Genomic DNA, 24,655 nt, shown 5'->3' with positions numbered 1-24,655 from the left:
CAAGAGTTGGGGAAAGGAAATAGCCACAACTGAGGTTAACAGATGGGTAACAAAAAATTCAGTTCCAAAGAGGGAAATTCACAAGAAAACAGATGCATCATCCACTGGATAGCCCTCTGGGTATAATTTAAAAGTTTTTTCTTTTTTTGAGAGTTTACTCTAATTTTGTGTGTGTGTGTGTGAGTGAATTTGTTTAAAGTACTGGGCAAAATTTAATTTGCTCCTGAAATTTCAGCTTATCTTATGCACACTTAAGTTGACATTTTTTTCTGACATGCTTAATTTATAAAACTTTTGTATGTGTGTATGTGTAAGCATCTTGAAAATGGTTCTTAAACTGCTGTTGTAAGGTTAATGTGATTTTCAAGGTAACAAAAAAACTGGGGTGTTTATTTTACACATCTCTGTTATAAACTACTTAAGTTTTTTACATATGAATATGCAAACATCTTGAGGATGGTTCTTATTATAAAGTAAATATAAAAAATTATTACTCTGTTCTACTTTTAAAAAAACAGGTTTTCAAACTTATTTCAATCAGGTCTCACTAGGATATAGACATTCAGGGGTTAACACTGGCTCAGACCAAAGGAGGGGAAATTTAAAAAGGGGGGCAAGGAGGGGACACAGCCAATAGCAGGAATCTTAAAATTTGGGTAGTTAAAACTGACCTTAGCCTGTTTCATTCTGTCATAAATAAAATCTGGGATTTAATTCTCTCTTATAATACATGGGTATATTAACAAATGGGCTTTCTATAAACTGTTTTTATACAAAAAATAATTTTAAGGTTGCTTTCTGGTTTTTTTGTTGTTCTTCATACAAATATAAGGCTCTAAGTTAAAAGGTTTTATGGGTTATTTTCAACAAGTAACATATAAAATATGGTATTAAGGATATGGGTTTTAAAAAATAAAAGGTTAAAAAATAACCTAAGTTAAAAAAAGAATAAAAACAAGCTTCCCCAGGGGGTACAAAATAAGTTATCATAAAGGTACAAAGTTGTCATAAAAAGAGAGCTTATAAATGCTTATATAAGTGATTGAGTTAACTAAAATCCAGTTACATTAAAGGTTTTGTAAGGTCAAAATTTAATGTACTGATACTAAACTGAAACTTAATTCTGTAAGCTCTTAACAACAAGACAATTTTTAAAAAATTTTTATTTTATTCATATGTGCATACAATGTTTGGGTCATTTCTCCCTCCTCCCCCCCTTACCCCCCCTCCCTCCCTTACCCTCCTTACCCCTTCCTACCAGGCAGAAACTATTCCACCCTTATCTCTAATTTTGTTGAAGAGAGAGTATAACCAATAATAGGAAGGACCAAGGGTTTTTGCTAGTTGAGATAAGGATAGCTATACCAGGGAGTTGACTCGCATTGCTTTCTTGTACATGTGTGTTACCTTATAAGTTAATTATTCTCGAACTAACCTTTTCTCTAGTTCCTGGTCCCCTTCTCCTATTTGCCTCAGTTGCTTTAAAGTATCTGCTTTAGTTTCTCTGTGTTGGGGGCAACAAATGCTATCTAGTTTTTTGGGTGTCTTACCTATCTTCATACCTTCCTTGTGTGCTCTTGCTTTATCATGTGATCAAAGTCCAATCCCCTTACAAGACAATCTTAAAAATATTATATTGTTCTTAGAAATGGTTTTTGTTTTGTCAAGATAACTGTCAGAAATTTTTGGTGCTATAGGTTAATCTACAAATTTGTCAAGACAACAAAGTTTATTAAAACAGAGAGGCAAGAGGCGGCTGAGCACAGGGAGTGCTGCTGCACTGATAGGAGGGTTGAGACAAATTTACTTATATAAAACAAAGTAAAAAAAAAACACCAAAGTACACTCTCCATATAGGATAAAAAAAAACAAACAACAACAACAACAACAACAAAAAACTCAAAAAGGAACACTACACTGGAGGTTAAGACCTATGTTGGAGCCAACAGAGTTAGAGGTGTTTCTCCTCATGGCAGGTGGAGAAAATTTTTGGCCTGGGATGGCCAGATTAAGCCTGTTATTTTGGAGGGCTCCATTAACTACAGGTTGATGGGATCCTGTTGTATGTCATGAGCCATCTGTTAATATCAACAATCTGGGATATAATCCCTTAACATCTAAGCCATGATTCTTGGCCATTAGGTTTCCTAACTCCACATTTAGTCCCCATAAATGTTTACCTGTGTTCTCTGGTGATTTTTGGTTGGGGTTTTAACTACTAAGGTAACTGAGTCATGTTCATTTAAAAGTTGGCTTATGTAAAATTTTCTAGATGACCTCATGGTTAAACAACTGTTGTCTTGGGTGATTCTAACACAGTTGGTACCCTATATGTGTCTGTTACTGGGCTATTTGGAGTCACTGACACTGTTCTTCCTCCTGACAATTGATAAAAAAAAATCTAAGATTTTACTTCACAAACAACCAAATGAATATGTATATATAACCTCTATAGAGCTGTGATGCTGTTGTTGGTTCCTGTATACTAAATGTATTTATGTTTTTCAAGTATATCAAGCTTCTAAAATACAAAATTTAGATAGACATGGTAACAAAAAGTTAGTGGTACTGATATACTGTTCTGTTAGTTGCTAAATTGTCCATCAAAATTTTAATCATGACTCTCTTTAAGTTTTTGTCATTACAGTTCTTATCCTTCTGAGACATTTACAAACAAGTCTATAAAAAATGGCTCTAATAAGTACTTATGTGTCAACCAGGTTAGCTTTTTAGACATTTACTTTTGTTGGATTTTGTTTTACATTGTCCTTATCTAAAAGCCCACTGCCTAAGGGCCACTCCTTCTAAGCTTCTTTATTGCTTAAATTTGGTCAAAAGTGTCTAGTTAACACTGACTCCCACCTGATCTACTCATTACTTACCCCTCCCCCGCCACATGGGCGCCAAAACAAACAAACAAAATCCTGCAAAGAACAAATCCTCACAATGAGAAAAAAAAATGACCAATCAAAAAAGATCTTCAGCCTATGGCAATACCACCCTGAACATGCCCAATCTCATCTGGTCTAGAAAATTAATCAGGGTTGGACCTGGTTAGTTCTTGGATGGGAGACAGATCTTCAGAGGAGACTGCTCAGAGACAGTTTAGAGACAGGGGGAAATGCTGTCAAAGTTCAAATGGAATCAGAATCACTCATGCCAGCTCTCTCAAAAATAACCAAGGCCGAGAGTATTAAAAAAGTGGTTCTTATATACATGTGGCCATCTGACATTAAAGACCTTCCAGACACAAACTCATATTTTTAGACAGGGTCTTCTACTTAGAGACAAAAATCACTATTTTTTACTGGTACTAAACATGTCCTTTCATACTTAAAGATGTTAGTTTTAACTTTTTTAAACAACACGCTTTCTTAGACATACATACTGATAATATATTATTGCCATGGTAATTCCTCTCAGTAACAAAACAAAACAAACCCCAAGATGCTGTTTGGGTAAAAAAAATAAAATGTCCAACCATTAAAACCCCATTAGAGGGACCCTTATGTTGTTGTCTTGTTCTATCCCCACTACAGTTAAAGTAACAAAAATTGCTCCCTGGCCAAGTAAAGCCAGCCTCTCCCAAGTGGGAGTGCATCCCTGACTCAGCCTCAGCATCCAAGATCACCCTTAAGAACACCTGTGCCCCTCCTCGGCAGGACCCCTCTTCCCAAAAAACAACAGGGAACCATGAACAACGGGATGACAGCCCTGCTCTAGTCACTCTGAAAGCTGACTAGTCTACACATGGAGGAAGCTCAAACATGGCACGCACGCCTGCTCTCTTCTACACACTTGGACACTTACTTTTTGGGTTGGCCCTTACAAGTTTTTCCCCATGCACTAAATGTTATAAGAGAGCCATTGTTGGAACCTCTACACCGCCATACTTTGTATACACCCACCAAACAGGTCAGATGTTACATCGGCTCATATACTCCCAGGTTAGCGAGGTTGCTGGTAAGTGATACTAAAAGTCCCAGAGTATAAAAACAATACAGGCTACATTTGTCATAAAAAGCTGGGTGATCGGTCTTATCCTAGGAGCATGCTTAATATTACCCTGCCTTGTTCCCCTGATATTGTGGTCTATCAGAACCATTATAAAAGCTACTATATTTTTAAAATGGCCACATACATAATTATGCTATAAAAATATAAACCCCTAAATCAAGATGATGCTCTTTGGCCTTAGGTGGCTCTGAGCATCAAAGAGGGGAATAATGTAGTAAGGAGGAGAACTAAATAAAAGAAAGAGACAAATTTGTGTTCTGATAATGTAGCAGGGGGAAGGGATGGCATACCAGAGAGATAAAACTTTAAAAATTAAAAAAGATCACGTAGTACTGGGATAGAAGTAGCCAATAGAGTTACATACAACCATATATGGGTTACACCTTGCCTTTTGTTTCTGTAACCTGCTTACAAGGGCATATAAGGTGAGACCTCTTTGTCTCAGCCCTGAGAGTCTGCTGAGTCTTTGCCAGCACAATAAAACACTGCTTCCTGCTTAACTGCCTCAGTGTCCCATATCTCAGCTTGAGGTTCCTGCAACACACTTACCCTTTCCTCTGATTCATCAAGAACCAGTCATTTCCAATGTGTTTGACCTCCTGATCCCAAGGGACTGTATACCTTCTAACTAGGTGTTGGGGTCACTAGAATATCTAGATCAATGAGCCTATTGCACTGTGGGGCTAGGTCTTGTCTTTTTTCCCCAGCCTCAAACTATTACATGAATATGTGTCTTGTCTTGGAAGGGTTCTCTACTTTGACAACTGGGTAGAAAATTGACATTAGTTTTTCTTTTAGAAATCTCAACCCTTAAAATAAAAGAAAAAAAAAAAAGAAAAAAAAAGAAATCTCAACCCTGCCAGGTACTGGTATAGGCTTACTCCTGGAATCCTAGCTACTCAGGAGGTAGAGATCAGGAGGATTGCAGTTTGAAGCCAGCCTGAGCAAATAATTTGCGAGACCCTATGATGAAAAAACCTTTCACAAAAAAGGGCTGGTGGAGTGGTTCAAGGTGTAGATCATAAGTTCAAACCTCAGTACCACAGAGGGGGAAAATAACTCTACCCTTGGACAACTAATAGGGAAGTAGTGGAGGGGGTAGTGTAAGAATGTGCAAGGGCAGTAATTTCCCAAGATTGCCCTCTCTAGCCTTTATTTCAAAAAATAAAGTGGTGGGACTACTCCATTCACATGGACTACTCTAGCCTCTCCTAACCCCACTGAGGTCCCACGTGTGCTGCTCAGCTCCTTCCAGCTCTGCTCTGCTCCAAACCTATCTACTTCCTGCCCTGTCCAACGGGCATCCATAGCTACATGATTCTCTGTGGTCATTTGCACAGGATGCAAGGATTCCTTCACTCCATGCTAGAAAACAAAGTTATTAATAAATCACATTTAGAATGTAAGTGTTAAACACATTTGTGAGTAAAAGAAAATCACAATGAACAATAATCCACCTACTGATAATGAGAAAATGCTGGTATTCCATTAATATATATGAGATGAAGAATGGTGCCAGCCACAAATGGATGGACAGTCCTAGGTCTACTGGAGGAGCAGTGTCCCTGGAAAGCAGCCCAGTGTGTTTTGCTGGTTAGGGTTCCAAGCAGCGAGTGGCCTGTCACTTCCTCATCTGGCTGATGAGTTAGCTAATGCTGGGCAGGAGACCCCTGTTCTCTTGATGCTGCCCAAAGTTCCTTCATAAAAATGAAAACCAGGGTTTCTCCTTCTATGGTGACAAGTGAAAAAATATTCACTGAATTTAAAGCACAAGACTAAACAGTAATAACAGGAAGCAACAACAACTACCACTTACAATCAGCTTACTTGGTGCCAGGACTTGGGTTAGGCATTTCATTGTCTTTCATCATTTAGCCCTACAATCATGAAAGCATAGATTTTTTTGTTTTTTTTCATTGTTGTTTGCTTTTTTATCATCATTTGATATGTAAGGAAGCAGGGTTCAAAGAATATAGATAACCTACCCAAGTGTCCAAGGCCACACATCCAAAATAAGGAGTTAGGTTTTTATCCCAGGACCATAAGACTCCAAAGCCACTTAACCATTATACTGCCCTGCTGTAGAGTACAGGTTTATGGAGAAGTACAAACCATGCTGCAAGCAAAAATAATAGCTGTAAAAAAAATGGTGGTCACTTAGACAATCATAATACTGATGGGGAGGATGACAGCCATTACTTTTTGTTGAGCACCCAACTACAGGCCAGGTACAGTACTAGGCACTTTGGTTATAATGTTACAAGGACAGAAACTCTAAGACAGCTCTCAACAATACTGGGGGGGGGTGCAGGGTATTTCTTTTTCTTTCTTTTTTTTTTTTTGGTGGGACTGGAGTTTGAACTCAGGGCTTCATGCTGACAAAGCAGGCACTCTACTGCTTGAGCCACACCTCCAGTCCATTTTGCTCTGGTTATTTTGCTCTCAAACTATTTGCCCGGGCTGGCTCACACCGTAATCCTCCCAATCTTACTCCCCTAAGTAGCTAGGATTACAGGCATGAGTCACTGGTGCCTGAATAGAGGTGTTTCCCTAGTAAGATGTTGGACAAAAAGATAGGAGCTAACAAGAAAGCAAGAATAGAGATTCTTCTATTGCGGTTTCCCAAAGTCTGAAACAGGATTCCAAGTAGTTGTATTTTGGCATATTTACATTATTTTAAATTTGACACAAAAAATGAAGTTATTTTTTCTGTAACACTATCTCAAATTTGTACAATTAATTAAAACTCACAAGCATAAGATTCTACATTGTCCAGCTGATCCTAGATGGGGCAGAATTTCTGCCCAAATCCAGATCTTCTGCCCGGCCAGTATGTGTCCTCAAGTCAGGCACACACCCCTGGCTGTAATCTGGAAGAGGAATGGTGTCTTGGGTTGTCACCATCTTACTGATGGGCAAACTATAGCTCAGAAGACCAGCTCTTAGCTGAGACCTGAGTGATTGACAGCTAGACCAATGTCACTGCCTGAATGAAAACTCTCACTGATCCCAGCGAAACCTGTCAGAGAAATGAGACATTTTTAACAAGATGATGAAATGAGGCAAAATATAATTAGGGCAAAAATGCTGCAGACCAGAGATGTGTCAGTTCAGTGAAGGAAAAGTTAGGTGGCCTAGGGAGAGTCCAAAAAGGGATGGAACTTAAGCTGGGTATGGGTTACATGCAAGATGCTGTGCCTGGTGCTGGGGAAAGAATTGACTAGGACAGAGTCCCTTTTCTCAGGGGGCTCCTAGGCTGGGAGGATGTACAGACATCTCAATCCACACTGAGAAGACAGTGTATTGGATGAGACCATGGCTGCTTATCAAGATGTGGTCCAACTCTGGGTTTGCTGGAATAGAGCAGATACTAGGGATGAAGAGAAAAGGAATAAAGTTGATTCCTGACAATAAAGATTTCCTTTCTGACAACAGGAAAGACAGGCATCTAGACAGTGGACAGTACAATGGCAAGGAAGCACAAATCCTTGAGGGAGGCCTGCATGTGGGCAGTCTGATGTTCTGGAGCATGACATGCAAGCGTGCAAGGAGTAAAAGGCATAAATGCTACACACTGCATAGGGGCCAGGGACCCTGATCCCAAAGGCACAGGAACCAGAGGTTGAACTACTGATGGGTTACAAAGTGAGAAGACATGATCAAGTTTGGAATTTAGTCCTTTGATGGTGGCCTAAAAGTAGAGGGAGAGCAGGAGGTCACAGGGGTCTGGACTAAGCAGGAACTGGGAGAAAAATGGAGCTCCAGATAGGGTGTTTGATTCAGCAGGGGTTTTTCTAGCTCAACAGGAACCACCAAGCTCAGTTGGAAAAATTAGGCTAATGAGGTCATCTCTCCACCAAGCAACAGCCACAAAGGTAACATAGATGTTCCCTGTTTCCCTAGTCCTATAAACATACAATACATGCCAAGACAGGCTCCTTCCATACAGAAACTCCAGCCTTGGTACCCACAGTCCTGCTAAACCTGGCCTGACTTTCCTTCTCTGAAAGCTTGGGAGACAGAGTGTACTGTTAACATTCTGCTTGTAAGTACCTCTCCTCCCCACCAAAAAAAAAAAAAAAAAATCACCCTAATTTACATTTCAGCATTTGGTGCTACTGTCCCCCTTATGTGACAGTGGGTAAGGAATTCTGTGCCCAGGAAAATCAATGAGCAGTTGGCATGGAGGGGAAGACTTGGAGCCTGGGGTAAAAATCCCCAACCATTGCAAGGGCACCACTAATACACCAGCTCAGAGGGTCTCCAGTCTGGCTGACTCAATCCATGCATCAAAGTATCACGTACCTAATGCTGGGTACCAAATCACCCCCCGACTGTGACTTAAAATGACAATAAGCTCCTATTCCTCACAGTGTTTGCAAGTCAAGAATTGAGGAGTAGCTATAGCGGTTCCAGCTCTGAGTCTCTCATGAGATTCTCAAGACTTCGGTCAAGGCTGTGGCCATCTGAAGGCTTGACTGAGGCTGGAGGATCCACCTCCGAGGTGGCTCGTTCCCTCACGCTGTGTCTTGCCTGTGTGGCCCTGTCCACATGCTACTTGACTGAATGTCCTCACATCGTGATGGCTGGGCTTCCTCCAGAAACACTTTTTATTTTTATGACCAAGCCTCAGAAAGCACACAGCACCCTTCTGCCACACCACATGAACAGAAACGTCACTAAATCCAACCTACACTCGAGGAGAGAGGATTTAGACTCTGCCTTTTGAAGAAAGAAGATTCAAAGAATTTGTAGACATATTTTAATACTACCTGCATTAGGAAAAAACCCTTTTCTCTACTTCTGACATTAGATGGGGGGTTGTCCCACACCAAGCAATTTTCCAATTTTCTGTGGACACCAGCTGGGTAACCTATAATTCCACTTAATTTTACTACCAACTGGGGTTAGTGCCAGACTCCTCGCATTAAGGACTCAGTACTACAAGACTGCCTCTACTTCAGAGGAGGACTTGAGGCCAATCTCAAGTCCAGGTTGTCACCCATGCTTCTGACTAACCATTGACCTCAGGTTTGATCATTTGACAGAATGACTCCTGGAGTGCAGGAAAACTGTACTTCCTACTGTGGATCTAGTACAAAAGAGTATTGTGTTTTGTTTTATTTATTTTTATTTATTGTACTGAGGATTGTACCCAGGTCCTCATGTACCACCTGATGCATGCCTCCAGCCCTAAAAAGGATATTTTAAAGGGTACAATGAACAGCCATATGAACAGATACATAGGGTGAGGTCTGGCTGGAAAAGGTTCCCACGGAGCATGGATTTGGGATACACCACCCTCCCAGCATGTGGATATGTCTATGAACCCAGAAGCATTCTGAATCCCATTTTTTGGGATTTTTTTAGGAAGGCTGCATCATGCAGACATGATTCATCATTAATCTCCACCTCCTCATCTCCCCCCCAGAGGCTGAATACTGGAGCTTAAAGTTGTAAATACCCAATTATGATTTAGTCTTTCTGGTGACCAGCCCTCACCTAGGAGCCCACCAAAAGTTGCTTCATTAGAACAAAAAAATGCTCCCATCACCCAAAAGTTTCCAAAGTTTTTAGGAGCTCTGTATCAGGAACTGGGGGCAGAAACCAAAAATATATTTTTATTCTGTCATACTACCTCAGACAAGAAACTAGAAGGCACTCTGGATACTTTAAGCCAAAACAGATTTTCTATAGGCTGTTAGTGCTTCCCTTTCAACCTACAAACCTTCCCTCGAGTCAATCCTAGAGACAAAGGGGACCTATCCTAGCAAGCTTTTGTGTGCTGCCTTAACTACTGCAGTATCCTCTTGAAACATCCAGAACGGCTTCTAGTTTCTTGTCTGACGTAGTATGCCATAACAAGACGAGGGTATAGCCCTCATTTATATGAAGCCTCCATAGTATTCAGAGGTCAAAGTCTCAAAGTCCTTCAGCCCTACAAACCCAAGCCCTCCACGGTGTGGCGCCAAACCCTCCTTCCAACATTATAACACAGAAAGCCTCCACTTGAGCTGCTCTTGGCACTTCTGTTTGGGCCTCCTCCTGTTTTGTTTTGCTTGTTGCTGTTGTTTTGAGGGCACTAGGGTGGGAGGCTAGGGCCTTACACTGCTAGGTAAGCATCTGCTACTGAGTTGCACCCCATTCAGCTTTCCTCTTCTTGAGGGTCACGCCCTCATCTACATGAGGTAGAGCAATAAGTAGACAGAGCCTGGGTTCTTGACAGTGTGGACCACCAAATTAACCCTGGGCTTCTTAATTGGATTATTACATGAGAACTCAATAAACTGCTTTCTTTCTAACCCACTGTGTGTTGGGTCTCTCTTGCAATAGCTGAACTTACAACCTACTAAAAGAAATGGGTTAGAGGACTGAGTGTGATGGTTATACCTGTAATCCTACCTAGCTATTCAGGAGGTAGAGATCAGGAGAACTGTGGTTCAAAGGCAACCAGAACAAAAAGTAAGCAAGACCCCATCTCAACAAACATGCCAGGTAAGGTGGTACATACCTGTGACCCCAGCTATGTGGTGGGTAAAAGTAGGAGGGCCATGGTCCAGGCTAGCCTACTCAAAACCACAAGACCCTATCCAAAACATAACTAAAGCAAAAGGACTAGGCACATAGCTCAAGCAGTAGAATACTGCCTAGGAAGTAGAAGTATGAGGTCCTGAGACCCTAGTACCAAAAAAAAAAAAAAAAAAAAAAAGAGTGAGTTAAGCTGAATGTGGTGGCACAACTATGGTCCCAGCTACTAAGGAGGTGGAGGTAGGAGGATCACAGTTCATGACCAGCCTGGGCAAAGTTAGCACAAGACCATATTTGAAAAACTAAAAGCAAAAGAACTGGGAGTTTGGCTCACATGGTAGAGTACTTCATGCTTGAGGCTCTGAGTTCAATCCCCAGTACCACCAAATAAATAAATAAATAAATAGATAAATAAATAATAAGGAATGGGTTAGCTATGCTGCAGTGATGCTGTGTAACTCGGGGATTCGAATGGCCCTTGCAGGTCTGTAGCTGGCTAATGTAGCTGTGTTCTAATGCTGTGCTAGCTGGTTGGCTCCATCTGTCCCTGTGGCTCTGTCCACCTGTGCTCACTCTGCACTCAGGGTGGGGAGGTGGTAATTAAGAGGAGATGCTCCTCTCTTGTGAAGGAGGAAGTCCACTGAAGACCAGCAGATGCTCGTGAGGCCTCTGCAAGCCACTTTCACTTCTACTTCATCTCACTGGCCAAAGCAAGCCACAGGGCAAGCCCAAAGCCAGGGGACAGGCAAGGACAGTTTACCCACAATGAGATCATGGATACCATGTGGGCCAAGAAACTGGGGCTAGTAATTCAATGTCTGATGAGCCCTGGTTTGTAGGTTATGCAATCTGGGCCTGCTCTTGCAGCAGTCACCTGGAAACACAATGTAGTGAAGGAAGGGACTCAGTCACTGTTCTCTTTGAGGTCACTTTGAGGAACCATGACAAGGCAAGAACCACATCTCCTTCCTCTCCACACAGCTCCTGCCCCCTTCCCACCAGTGTGTAACACAAGCCCTGCTTTAGGGATGACTCAGGAATATTGCTGAGTGCATTTCAGTCTGTTCCTTCAGCCTCTCTATGTGATTCAGTATGCAATATAGACTGACTTACTGGAGGTCAGCAAATAATGTTATTGCTCCACAAACTAAAGGGATTGTGCCCTTTGGAGCTGAGATCTGTACCCAGATGTGTCTGACACCAAATACTGGATCTACTGCCTCCCACAAGGACCTCCAGAAGAAAAGGATAAACACCAAAACAGATTAGTAAAATCTCCAGGGACCATTTGAAATGGAAAAGATTCTCATCACCTGAAATATCAAAAACCAGCTGGGTGCCAGGGCTCACATCTGTAATCCTAGCTACTCAGGAGGCAGATATCAAGGCCAGCATGGGCAAATAATTCATGAGAATTTAAAAAAACATCTCAAAAAAGTGCTGGCAGAATGGCTGAAGTGCTAAGAGCACCTACCTAGCAAGCTTGAGGCCCTGAGTCCAAACCCCAGTGCCATAAAAAAATAAAGGCACAAACTTAGTCAGGGATCCTCATGGCTCAACACAGTGAGATTCCCCAACAAAGTCCCCATGCTCCTCAAAGCCCCTTGGCCACTCTCATCAGGCAAAAATCCAAGTTTAGGCCCAGACATTCTACCTTAATTGCTATCTTCCCCAGAGACTTTGATTTTTTAAAAGGAGAATCACTTAAAGAGCTGTGATGAACCCTAAAGAATGCTGCCACCATCAGGCATAGGCCATGTGGGCAGAGAATGTGTTTTAGGGCAGTGACTCATGGTAAATTTTCCCCCCAGTTCCCAAAAGGGACTATTCAAAGCCCCCCCAAACCCAAGGTGGTAAAAGTGGGGGGATGGGGAACCTAGGAGTGCTGTGAGGTGTCTTCATTATATATGTTGGAGAGTTTGGAGCTTGCTATAAAAAGTGATGGCCCATGGCTCTCCAAGATTGCCCTCACGAATTACAACAGATGTTTTGTAGTAGTTTTAAAAAATCTATCTCCATGGTACTTATGCACTGGTAAGTGAATGAAGCAAGGTTAGTATAATGTGCATCGTACGTGACTGTGTGTTGTGTATTATCTGTACAAAATTGGGGTCCCAATATAGTAATCACTAGCCACATACCAATATTTAAATATAAATTTAAATTAATACAAATTAAAATTTAAAAGTCAGCACCTAAGTCACACTAGCCAAATTTCCATTGCTCAATAGCCACATGTGCCTGGCTAGTGACTGCAATATTGAACAGCAATGGTTAGACATTTTCATCATTATACGGTTCTCTTTTTAGCAGTCCAAGGGTTTAAACTCAGGCTAGCACTTGCTAGGTCTACTGCTTAAGCCCAAAACCCCAGTTTTTTCTTTAGTTAATTTTTGGATAGGGTCTCGCACTTGTTGCCTGATGCCAGCCTTAGACTGCAATCCTCCTACCTATGCCTCCCATTAAGGTGGGACCAAGGCACCAACCACCACACCCAGCTTATTTGTTGAGATGGGGTGGCTCATTAACTTTTTGCCCAGTCTGGCCTCAAACTGTGATCCTCATGATCTCTGCTTCCTGAGCAGCTGGGATTACATCATCATTACAGTTCTGATGGACAGTGCTACCATAGAATATCTCTGGAGGGACATACAAGATACTGATAATGGTGGTTTCCTTTAAGGAGGGCAACTGGGAAGCTGCAATGACACATAGGTGTGCCCTTTTGTATATACCTTTTGAATTTTAGGTCATGTATTTGTATCAAGTATTTGAAAAATTATTTGAAAAATAATACAAATTGGGAATCCCTTCTAGGAATCACTGTACTGGGACAATGGTTCCCAGGAAATTACTTTGCAATTTGTCTATAAAATAAGTTAGTAGATTTATGATTTCACATTTAATTTTTTTCACAGCTTAGACTTTTTAGCTCCTGCCAACCTCTCTGCTCTTAGAAACTCACAAGTAAGAAGTGAATTAGTACTAGTAGAGGGATGTTAAAGGAAAAACTCACCAACTTTCAGGCAGTTAGCATTTTTTTTTCCCTGACAAATTGTGATTGTATTCCATGTGAATAAACGGCAGCCATAGTTCCTGTTTGTAAGGGTGTTCCTGGTTCTACAACAGAAATAATCTCCAATCACTCCACCTCCTGAGCAAGGTTGGAATCAGTGAAATAGGGAATGGGGCTCTTGCTTGGAATGAACCTGTACTCAGGCCAGTTAAGGTAGGAATGGGATGGGAGGACCTTGCAACATGACTAGGCTCTTAGAGAAAGAATGCACTAGATTGAAGGGGCACAGGGAAGTACCTGTTGCCCTGCTCAAAAGTTAACCTCTGGAGCAGTGATAGCAGTGATTCCCAACCTATAACTGCAGATCCTGGGAGGGCCTGAGAGGGCCTCTGAAACCCTGTGTGCCACAAGCACTGTTTGTAAGGCAAATAAATCCTGTCCGTCTCCAACGCTAAAATTTTTACATCACGAATAGCAATCCTATTTTAAGTATAAATTTACATGTTATTTAAACCTTACAGCTGCCTGGGAGGTCCATCTTATTCTCCCCAAATAATAGATGAAGAAATTGGGTAATAACTCACCCAAGCTCAAAAAATATGTCAGTTCAGGCTCTTTATGTTCCATGTGAAAGAAATCTACTTGCTTAAACAAAAGATGTCAGCCAGACATGGTGGTACATGCCTGTAATCACAGCACTTGGGAGAAGGAGGAAGGAAGATCTTAAGTTCTAAGCCAGTCTAGGTACACAGCAAGACCCTGTTTCAAAGAAACAAACAAAAATAGTGCATAATATATCAGATCATAACAATTACTTATTAACTGTCTTCGAACCTTGATCTTCCTGATCTCTGCCTCCTGAGACACTGGTGCCCAGCAAAAGCACTGACTACTTTCTTGGGCCCATGAATTAACTAAAAGCAGTAGAAAAGTTTGGAATCTGTGTCTCCATGTTGTATCTGTGACCTTTGCTCTGAGCCCTTCTCCCCTGTAGTTACTTTGTAAACACCTTGGCATCTAGGAAGGGCAGGACTGATCAAAAACATCTTTACAAGAAAGGAAGGAGGAAACTACAAGAAAAAACACCAGAGTCTCCACCTGCCAAGCAGCACTGCTTTGCTCAGCCTGACCAGATTTTTTCCCCTCAAGCAATAATCCCCTCAGCCATAATGTCTCCAAAACCCCCGAGAATGATCAGCCAGGCCATACTTTGACCAGGACTATTTATTTACTGAGTTATTTTTGGTAGGACTGGGGTTTGAACTGAGGCATTGGTGTTTGCAAAGCTGGTGCTCTACCACTTGAGCCATGCCTCCAGTCCATTTTGCTCTGGTTATTTTGAAGATGGGGCCTGGAGAACTATCTGCCTAAGCTGGCCTCAAACCTGGATCCTCCCTATCTCAGCCTCCCAAGTAATTAGGATTACAGGCATGAGCCACCAGTGCCCAGGTAACCAGAACTATTTAGTAATTATGCGTACCTTTCATGCGCTGCCCCAATTCTTTTTCTGTTTAACCCAAAAGCTCATGCCTATACTCCAAAGACAGGCTGAATACCCTGCCTCTTCCTGAGGTGCCGGAGCAGCATAATAAATCTTTCTCCGTCTTCATCATTACTCATCTCTTTATTTGGTGTGTTGGGGCAAGTGGCTGGACCTGACATGTGGAACCCCTGGAGTTGGGCTGGGGGCCTAAGACTTTGGTTTCAACACATCAGGGAACCCTAGGGCTTAAAGCTGGCTGCATGAGTGGCTCGTGCATCTTTCTTTATCTGGCTCTCTGCTTTCCTTTGTGATGGCTTTGGCCTTGGGAGGACTCTAGCCCCATAACTGTAAGGTTGGTAATCAGAAATTCCAGCTCTACACTGAAGTCCAGGAAATAGCGCACAGAAAAGCTGCCCTCAAAGGGGCTCTGATTGGTCTGTTGGACCATGGGTCAGGAAAGGGAAGGCACTGACTGGCTTGCCATAGTGCACATCTGGGGCCTTGAAGGAGGGCCCTTAAATCAGTAACTCAAACCCACCACAACTGCAGGGAATGGAGGAGGCTCATACCAAAAGTAAAATAAAGAGGAGGTTTGGTTGTAAAAAGATAAGGGGATGGATAAGGGATGGAGGACCAAAAACTGAAGTTGGATTGAACTAACCTTTAAGCCCAAAAAGCAACAGTTTTTAAAAACATGTTCATAGATGCTATGAACCTGAAAACCTCTCAAGTTCTCTTCTCCGAACTTGAGATTACTTTATTATTGTTCAAGTTGCATGAAAACATGAGATTGTTTTTTTCCCTGGAGTTTGCCTGGTGGGATCACAGTCCATTGTGGAGAGTGGAGTATGAGAAGCCTATGAGAACTTGACATGAGCACAGCCATGTCAATCTGCAGGCTGGGGTCGGCACAGCCCCCAGCTGCAGAAGGGAGCGAGAGCAAAATGCCGCACCGTTGCTTTATGTAAGAATAAGGATGTTTACACCATGACTGCAGACAGCAACAGTATGTGCAGAAAGTAGCAATCACAGGTTTCTCCTGTTCCCAATAACTACAAGGTCATGCTACTGACTTCGCTATCCCACTTCCTTGTTTGCCCCTGTACATAATAAACTCGCTGGAGGTGGTGGAGGCTGGTGTGTGTCTCCACCAGAGCACCCAGTCCACCTGATCCCAGCTTTCTGCATGTTTGTCTTTTGTCCTTTCTCAGTCTCCCGTTGCTCCAAGTTAGGTTGCTAGGACGAACTCGTGCAGGTTGCAAGAATCCATGAATGAAATTGTTTGCAAAAACATGGAATATATATGTGCATTTGTGCATGTCACTCTTGTCCCATCCCCACCCCCATCACACCCAAGACCCACGCCGTTCTGCACTTCACAAAAGCATGTAGAGTAAGATGAGAAGAGGCAAGCACACCTGCAGACTTCAGAAAGACCGGGAGCCTGGAAAGTAAGAGACCAGCACACAAGGGCTCCTGATAAACAAGAGGTTATTTTGAGGGGTTCCCCCACAGCTCCAAACACTCAGTAGCTTTGCAAAACTTAGTGGAATAAGAGAGGGACATTAAATGCTCGATTTGGGGACAGAAGCATGCTTGTGCCAAGTCACCAATGCTCTGGCTGTGCCAGATATACTATTCCAAGGTAGCTAGATGTCTGTAGAAAATCCTTTACTTCCAGCATTGCTTAAAATGGGTTCAACGGGGGAGAAGAGAAGGAAAGGGTGCAAGAGAGTATGATGGAAATATGTACTTATGAGACCTATGGAAACTATTCCAGGAATTGGGGGAGGGGGATACATGAGAATGATGGAGGGGGTGAATTCAACTATGGTATATTGTAAGAATTTTGTAAATGTCACAATGTACAACTCAATTCCCTCTGAATTTATTTCCTCCTTCCCCGTAAAATGGGGATAATCTGAAGATATGAATGTGAAGCTCTGGCAGCTAATGTAGCGATTACTGACTAATAACTGTATTTGAGAGTTTTCTTTTGGTAAGTGTCTTTTTAAATTTTATAGATCTATGTAACCAGTAAAGCAGTCTCACCTGATATTGGTCTACAGAGTTGGCAGGGGAGGAGGCAAGCAAGAAAAGACAAGTGGAGAATATGAAGCTCTGCAAGCAACCTTTATCTGGTCTACACCTGTAAATATAATGGTGATCAATTAAAGCCTCTGGAAGTGTTAAAAAACAAAAACAAAAAAAAATGTACCTGTACCCCGAGTACAACAACAACAAAAACCAAGGGTGGTTTAACAGCAAAAGAATATCGTTTGTATGCATTTGTAATCTTCCCGCTCAACTATCAGCTGTGTTGAACCCACTCAACTCACCTAGCCTAAAACTGAGGAGGGGAGGTTCTCGCTCCTGCAGAACAGGCAGCCCCCAAACAGGGAGGTGAGGGACGCCCCTAACAGCTGCTTTGATAAATCGAAGCAGAGACACAGCGACAGCTCCCTGCAGAAGTCACAGAGGAGCTTGAACTGTTCACTCACGAGTGCAACCTTCGGCCGAGGGAAGGTTGGTGCCAAGGCCAAGCGAGGTGAAGGACTCAGAAGCCAGGAGTCGTCTGACGCAGAACTGCTGGGAGCAGGCTGTGCGGACGCGCACTGGGCGAGTGCCCCAGCCTTCCGCCCGAGGCTGGCGCCCTGGGAACCCGGGCGACCGCACCTCCAGGCTGTCGAGCGGTTGGCCCCGCCCCGCGGCTTCTCTGAGCTCCTCGATTGGCTCTGCGGGCCGGAGGCGGGGCCTGACGCGGAGCCTACGTGATGGCGTCAGGCGCCGCCGCGCCGCTTCCTGTTGTCAGTGGCCCGGAGGCCGTAGCGTCGGCTCGGAGTCTAAGGCACTGTAGCGGCCGGGAGCTCAGCCCGCCGGGTCCCTGCTCCCTGTGGTGAGTTTGGGGTCATGAGGCGAGGAGAGCAGCGTAGGGGCGGCGGGGCTGCGACGCGAAAGGGCGATAGACGTCTAGCCCTAGCCGCGATCCCAAATCCCTGGTTGCCTTGAGGCACTCCGGCTTCTCAGTCTTCAGCCCTTCCCAGCCCTCTCTCCATTCCCGCCCTAGCCTTCGGCGCTGCTGCTGCTGGCCGGTCCCCTCCATTTTTCCCCATCGTAACCCGACCTCAGCCCTTGCCCGCATGCCCTCCTCACCGCTCTTGCGTAAATGCACCCTCACTCGTGACCCCTCTTTAGCGCAGTTGCAATGCGAACCCCGTCACATCCCTTCACCTCCTCTTACCTCATCCTCACCTCTCAACCCCTCTGGCAAAAAAATGCTCCGCGCTGACCCCTCTCATTGTAGAACCACCACCAAAGTAGGTACCCTGTTGAGTTCACCCCTTTCTTCTTGATAACTGGTCTCAGCCTCACCCCAAGTTTAATGTGTACCTTCTTGTCCTCACAGACTCGCCCCCTAACTTCCTAGTTCATCATGTAGATCTTTTCCCTCTCTTACCATCCTGAGGACACCCGCTTCCTAAGTCTTTGCTAAACTGTCCCCAACTCTTGTTGCCTCAGTTCCTACCACTTCCTAGTCTTGTTAACAGAGAGATAGATCTCCATGTCCTGTCTCCTTTGCTGTCCCCATGGCAACTCTTCACCCCAACTCTGTGCCCATTCTTCCCTTGGCCCACCTCTCAATCTGAGAACTTAGTATATAGCCTCTGCCAGCCCCACCAGTGCCCCTCAACAGCCAAGTCTGGGGGCTTGCTTAGAGCTGGGCAATTAGAGACTGAACTTGACCGGTGTGTGCAGGGCCTCAGTAAATAAATGTGGAGGAGTAGAGATCCCTCCCCTACTGTGATTGGGGGTTTAAGCTGTCCCCTCTGGTCTCCTGTACCTGTCCCCAGGGATTGTTTTTCTGGCATTCATATTAAAGATCTTGTGCTGGCTGTTGGAATGGTAGGTGTCATTCAAATACCTGGAAGGTGAGAGATGGCCACTCATCCATTTATTCAGCCTGGGGCAATGAAAGCCATCACCTCTTTTTGACTGGTGTTCTGGCTCTGGAGGACCTCAGGGAGTGTCACTGTTGGGATTGCTGTGATCACAGAGCCATGTCCATGTGTCTTGTCCTGGCACTTGTCCTGACCCTCTCCCAGTGCTCCTCCCTGCCAATGCTGATTGCAGCTCAGTCCCATTGCTGGGACACAGGGGACATGATGAATGTCAAAAGCATGTTACTTCTTGGGATATGATAGGTGAGCGGGTCACTCAATCCAAGTTCTGTACTAAGTAGGTACAGAACAGGTGGATTTGCTCCCTCTTTTTATAGGTGCTGGGTCACTGAGTGTTAGCTTTCTGGGTTCCGCAAACACAGGAAACCAAATTATCTCTCATTACCTGATGCAGAGGGATGTTCCTGAAGCACTGAGGTCCCAGACTCACAGCATTTATAGTTTCCTGGGGTCCTTTTGGTATATATTTCCTCTGAATTCTGATGACCTGGCAACAAATGATGGTGATGTGTGTGTGTGTGTGTGTGTGTGTGTGTGTGTGTGTGTGTGTCTGTGTGTGTGAGATGCTGGATCTTGGGCATGTTAGGCAAGGCTTGTACCACTAAGGGACATCCCTACCTGTGGTGATAATTTTAAAGGGCCCCAAAAGGACCCATATCCATGGTCTCTTTCCTTTGAAAGCTGAAAGCAATTCTATCTTCAATAGATAAAAATTACATCCATTTTGGTACAACCTTTTGAATGGCTTCCACTCTATTGGCAGCTGGGTTAAAGGTCAGTCATTCCACAGCAGGTCTATCACATTAGAATTAGGTGCCTCAACTTACCAGTCTGTGAAATGGACATACCTGCCTTATTCCTGGCTTTTATTTTATTCATCAAGTCACTGAACAAGTATTTTTTGAGCACCACCATGTGCCAAGCACTGTTCTAGGTACATGAAATGCAATGGTGAATAAATCTTGAGGTTCTTGTTTTTATTCATTCACAGTTTGCTTCTTGCTAGAATCCTACAACATATGGGGTAAGATTATGGTACTAGATAGAAGGAAGGAGGAAGGAAAGAATGATACCCAGTGTTTACTGACTTCACAATTCTTCCCCATGAACCCAGGCTATTACTTAGATAGTTGAGGTCTGAGTCTCAGGGTCCTGGCCTTAGGTGACTGAGAGAAGGGCGAATCTGGAGCTTGAGGGCTCTGTCTCATACAGTGGACCTGAGGAAGAGTCGTGGGCCACAGAACTGTGGATTGAGGCCAGAGGCTAGGAATCACAGGCTAGAAGTTTCTCACCCTCCAGCATATTTAATTTGAAGCTATTGCTTCAAAGACCTCTTCCCTCTTCCCCATCTCCAGCCAGTGTCCAAGAAAGGACACTTGTCCAGAAATCCAACTTTCTTTAGGTGGAAGGAGGTGCTGTTTACTCACTTAGCACTCACATGTCTGAAAGATCAGCTGCCTTTCTGAATCAGAAGGTAATTTTGTCATTCTTTTCCAACTGAAATAACATGACTCATCAATTGGTACCATAGCCGGATGGCATAAACACCAGGCTATTCTGAATAGCCAGGAACACACAGGATTCAGGCTGTGGTGAGAAGGCTGTGGGAGTGTCTGGGAGATCTCTAAACAGAAGCAGTTGCTACTTACTGATGGATCGAGTATTTTGAGACTAAAGCCAGGTTATCCATTCCTTCTGTTGATGTAAGTCCCATCTAAGCCATTTTTCTCTTTTCTTCCTTCCTTGAAGCAGAAGTAGACAGAGCATATACAGAAGACAAGCAATATAATCAAAAATATCCAGGGCAATTCCTTCCTGTGTGTTGAACATTTAAGAAAAGACAACTCTGAAACCTGGGTACTGTGGGAAGGTCCTGTGGCTCAGCAGGTTGGGGCTATAAGTGTGTTTGAGGAGACAATGTCTTATTGCTTTCAGGCTTTAATTAAAAAAAAAAAAAAGAGCCTCTGAGTACCTCTGAAGAATGTGTAAGTAATAATTTGCCTGAGAAGTTTCAAACCAAGGATCTGAGACAGTTTGATTTGGTGAAAGGAGGAAGGAAACCTGAGAATTCTATCCCTTACCTGAGGCCTGTTTTTACTGAGCCTCAGTAAAATAGGGATGACCATCTCTCACAAGATTGTTCTAAGAATTCAGTGAGGTTGGAAAATGAGATCAGAGAAGCTCGCTTTGTTCACACTGGAAAGCCATGAAAGGGGTGGACCAATGCCTTGGGTGGAAATAGATTTGGTGCAATTTGGGATTTCCTAAATGGCACGAGTTACCTTTCCCTTCTATCCCCAGTAATGTTGTAGAGCCCGCGTAGTGTTTCTCAGGCTCTTTTTTTACTTCTATCCTTGAAAGCCGTGCCTCTACCCAGTCTTGTTCTTGGGGTCAGTGAAGAATTTCCTGAGGACAGCAAGTGACACCAGTCCCATACAGTGGTAGATTTGGAGTCTGAGCAGCCATGTGGATAGTGGTGCACTGACCCAGCTATCAAGAGATCTAGAGCCTTGGTCAGGTTCCATCAGCATGTCACTGATGGTCACATTCCTGCCTCCCTGAAGTACTATAGCATAGGCATGAATAAGTAGGGTGTTTTGGCTTCCTATAGAGAAAGATACAGGTGTCATGAATTGTGGCCTGATCCCCAAAGTCTTGGTCCTAATTCTGTGAATTGTGAAATGTCTGTTTTGGATTTCTCTGAGCAGCTGGAGTCAGTCATTTTGTGGCTCTTCTCACAGATTTAGGGAACAGTTACTTGTCCCTTGTCAGGGCCCTCTGTCCTCTCTCCATTTCAATTTACTTTCTTATCTTTTCTTTTTTCTTTTTGGTGCTACTAGAGTTTGAACTCAGGGCCTTGCACTTGCTAGTCAGGCGCTCTACCACTTGAACCATGCACCAGCCCTTTCTGCTTTAGTTACTTTTTGAATAGGGTCTCATGTTTGTGCCCAGATTGGACTGCACTCTTCCTATTTATGCTTCCTGCATAACTGGGGTGAGAGGTGTGTATCACTACACCCAGCTTTTATTGGTTGAGATGAGGTCTCATGAACTTTTTGCCCAGGCCGGCCTCCAACCCCTATCTTCTAAATCTCTGTCTCCTGAACAGCTACAGTTGGTAGGATTATAGGTGTGGAACTACCACACCCTGGCCTATTATTTTTCTTTACCAGACTGTTACTTGACCAGAGCAGCCACTAATAGCCCCCCAGTGAATACTCTATTACTCTCAGCTAATTAGTGAATAAGGCTTTAATGAACCCAGGCTATTATTTAGATTGTTGAGGTCTAAGCCTCAGAGGCCAAGGCTTTGTACTGACTGAGGGAAGGGCAACCCTGGGGCTTAAGAGCTCTGCCTAGAGGGGCAGGCCTTGGAGAGAGGTATGGGCTACTCAGTTGTGTATTGGGGTTGGAACCCAGGGTCTTGGAGCCAGAGACGCTAGAGTTTGCCACTGAACTGCACAATGGTAACCTTGGAGGAACCCAGCTTCCAGGACCGGGCATGTTGCCAGGAGTGACTGTGTTTGACTGTAGCACATACACTTTTCCCATTGTTCTCGTGACTGGAATGCGGTTGGGTGGGTGGAATCTAATGTGGTAATGGGTGAGGCAGTCAGCCAGGGTCCAGGGCTCTCCCTGGCAGTCTGCATAGACCCTCCCCATGCACCTGTTTCCCTCTGCATGGCCTGAATTAGGAGGTCCACAGCAGGGTGACTCCCTGTGCCTTGTTTACTCTCTGCCAACCCCAGAGGCCAGAGATTGCCTCAGCAGCCTCGCCTCATTGAGGACCACAGTGTTTCCCTGCTTCCCAGATGTCGTGTTCCACGCTGTTCTGTAAGCCTTGCTTGCCAGACTGGCCTTAATACTCCCTGTACCCCATGCCTTGGCCCCCAGCCAAAGTGTCCTCCTCGCAGCCCACCCTGAGTCCAGCTCTGAGGATGGCACTCTCTCGGGCCTCTGGGGTTTCCCCTCACCTGGGATTGGTGTCACTCAGGTCCAGCAGTGGAACCAAGCCACTATCAGCCATGGCATCTCCAGTACTTCCTTGAGCTGGGACAGCTCCATGTCCTTATCTAGCAGGTGGAGATAATAAAATGGCACCCCTAGGACAATTAGGAAGAGCACAAATGCTGCAATCTAGGTAACATTTCTTGGTTGTGTTAACTTCTTTAGATCATAATTATTTGAAAGCAGACAACCTTAACAGTTTTTTTTCTTGGTGGCACTGGCGTTTGAACTCACTGCTTCATGCTTACTAGGCAGGAGCTCTACCACTTGAGCCACACTGAGGGATTGAATAATGGACTGACTTCAACTATTGGTACCCATATTTCAAGCATTGGCATTCTTTGTAGATTTGGGTGGCTACATCCACTGGGATTACAGATACCATGTATACCTGGAACACATCAGGCACTGTGCTGGGTGTTTTACTTGGTCATACTCTGCCTGAGAAATCTACTGTGCCCCAGCATGCCTTGCTGGTTAGAGGGAAATTGCCATCAGAATCCATGTTGGTCTGTTTAGACTGTCCCTGTGCTGCCCAATGGAGAAGTAGAGTGTGGCAACAGACCCTATCTCCTTTTGAAGCTGCTTAGTTGTATCCACCATCACTCAGCTAGCAGACCCTGGACAGGGACAGAAGTCAGGGGCTGGTGCAGGGCCCAGGCCTTGAATGTGAATTGTGAGCCCTGCTTCCCAGTCCTCATGGGTTCTTGGCGCCTTCAGCTGAAGCATCTCCCTTGTGCCCTGAAGCAGCCTTTGGCTCCCTGCCCCCACACCCCCATCCCACCAGCCCTGGCTTTCTGTGCAGCTTTTGGTGTTCAGAGTCCTTACCACCCACTCATGGCACACAGGGCTCCTCGCCTCCCAAGGACTCAGCCTCTGGCTTTTTCCTTCCTTAAAATCCACTCTCAGTTTTTACTTTTGTGTTGCTCACAGGCCTTTCGGTTGCAGTTTGAGTAAGCCGAGATGACCGCCTGCTGCTTGCTGGGAGGGGACTGTGGTTGCGGGGTGAGTTGGGAGCATGCTCATCTGGCCACCATCTGTCCCTGCAGGTGTCATGTGAGTCTCCTTGCCTAGTGGTGCCTGAGTGGAAATGCTCTCAGTGGTGGAGAATGGACAGGAGCCCCAGGCTGCCATCTCGGTAGGTGGGCACAGGATGATCAAGGGTGGAAAGGGCTGCAGAGGGCTTACCATTGCATTGGCTTTCCTCACTTTGATATGAATGGGCACTGTCCATGAAGATAGCTAGGTAGAGAAAGGTTCCAGCCAAAGCAGGCTCTGAGGAGATCCTGTCCTTCATAGGAGATATCTGCCCTTTTCTTGCTTGTAAAATGGATATCTATGAAAAGCACAGGAGGGATTTAAGGTGGGTTACCTGAAGACCAGAGATTTCTATTCAGCCCTCAGTGCTCTGCCCTTATGCTATGACTGGTTCACAGTTTGCTCAAGACATCGATTGGTCTGAAACAGCTCTTCCCAGGCACTGGTTTGTTGCCCCACTAATGGGGGTAAATTGGCAGCTTACATATACCTTTGAACATTTACCATTTTTTAAACACAGTTGTTTGTGACCAGCTCACCAGAGCTCCTTAGATGCCCTCTCTTGGAGAAGTCCTTTACCCTGGACTGGCCCTGGGCTGTCTTGGG

The 24,655-nt window shown here is 44.3% G+C and overlaps 1 protein-coding gene and 2 long non-coding RNA genes across 14 annotated transcripts in view; 1 reads left to right on the top strand and 2 right to left on the bottom strand.

Annotated features, from left to right (window-relative positions):
* LOC109676013 (uncharacterized) overlaps positions 1-24,655 on the bottom strand; it is a 355,135-nt gene that overhangs the window by 5,186 nt on the left and 325,294 nt on the right. Inside the window, exons 7-8 of one of the 2 annotated variants that reach the window (XR_012438536.1) lie at positions 14,146-14,320; positions 13,562-13,665 (exon numbers count right to left, since the gene is read on the bottom strand). This is a non-coding gene — a long non-coding RNA (uncharacterized lncRNA). The remainder of the gene's footprint in view (positions 1-13,561; positions 13,666-14,145; positions 14,321-24,655) is intronic. The other variant, XR_012438541.1, reaches the window with a different exon arrangement.
* Positions 1-24,655, top strand: part of Plekhm1 (pleckstrin homology and RUN domain containing M1) — an 87,486-nt gene that overhangs the window by 25,720 nt on the left and 37,111 nt on the right. For 5 of the 11 annotated variants that reach the window (XM_074045632.1, XM_074045636.1, XM_074045631.1 and 2 more), the window contains one exon: positions 24,061-24,149. In XM_074045632.1, the coding sequence (XP_073901733.1) occupies positions 24,102-24,149 (48 nt within the window). In that variant the 5' untranslated portion in view covers positions 24,061-24,101. Of the gene's footprint in view, positions 1-17,792; positions 17,941-17,961; positions 20,707-23,944; positions 24,017-24,060; positions 24,150-24,655 lie in introns of those variants that run through there. The other 6 variants (XM_020176333.2, XM_020176328.2, XM_020176329.2 and 3 more) reach the window with 6 other exon arrangements.
* LOC109694422 (uncharacterized) lies at positions 15,824-17,730 on the bottom strand. Its single transcript, XR_012438547.1, has 3 exons — positions 17,384-17,730; positions 17,097-17,193; positions 15,824-16,488 (listed from the first exon to the last, which is right to left on the bottom strand). It is a non-coding gene; the product is annotated as an uncharacterized lncRNA (long non-coding RNA).

The sequence above is a fragment of the Castor canadensis genome, chromosome 11 (genome assembly GCF_047511655.1).
Source record: "Castor canadensis chromosome 11, mCasCan1.hap1v2, whole genome shotgun sequence".
NCBI classification, from domain to species: domain Eukaryota; kingdom Metazoa; phylum Chordata; class Mammalia; order Rodentia; family Castoridae; genus Castor; species Castor canadensis.
The sequence above is the reverse complement of the archived record's forward strand: the minus strand, read 5'-3'. Positions and strand labels throughout refer to the sequence as shown.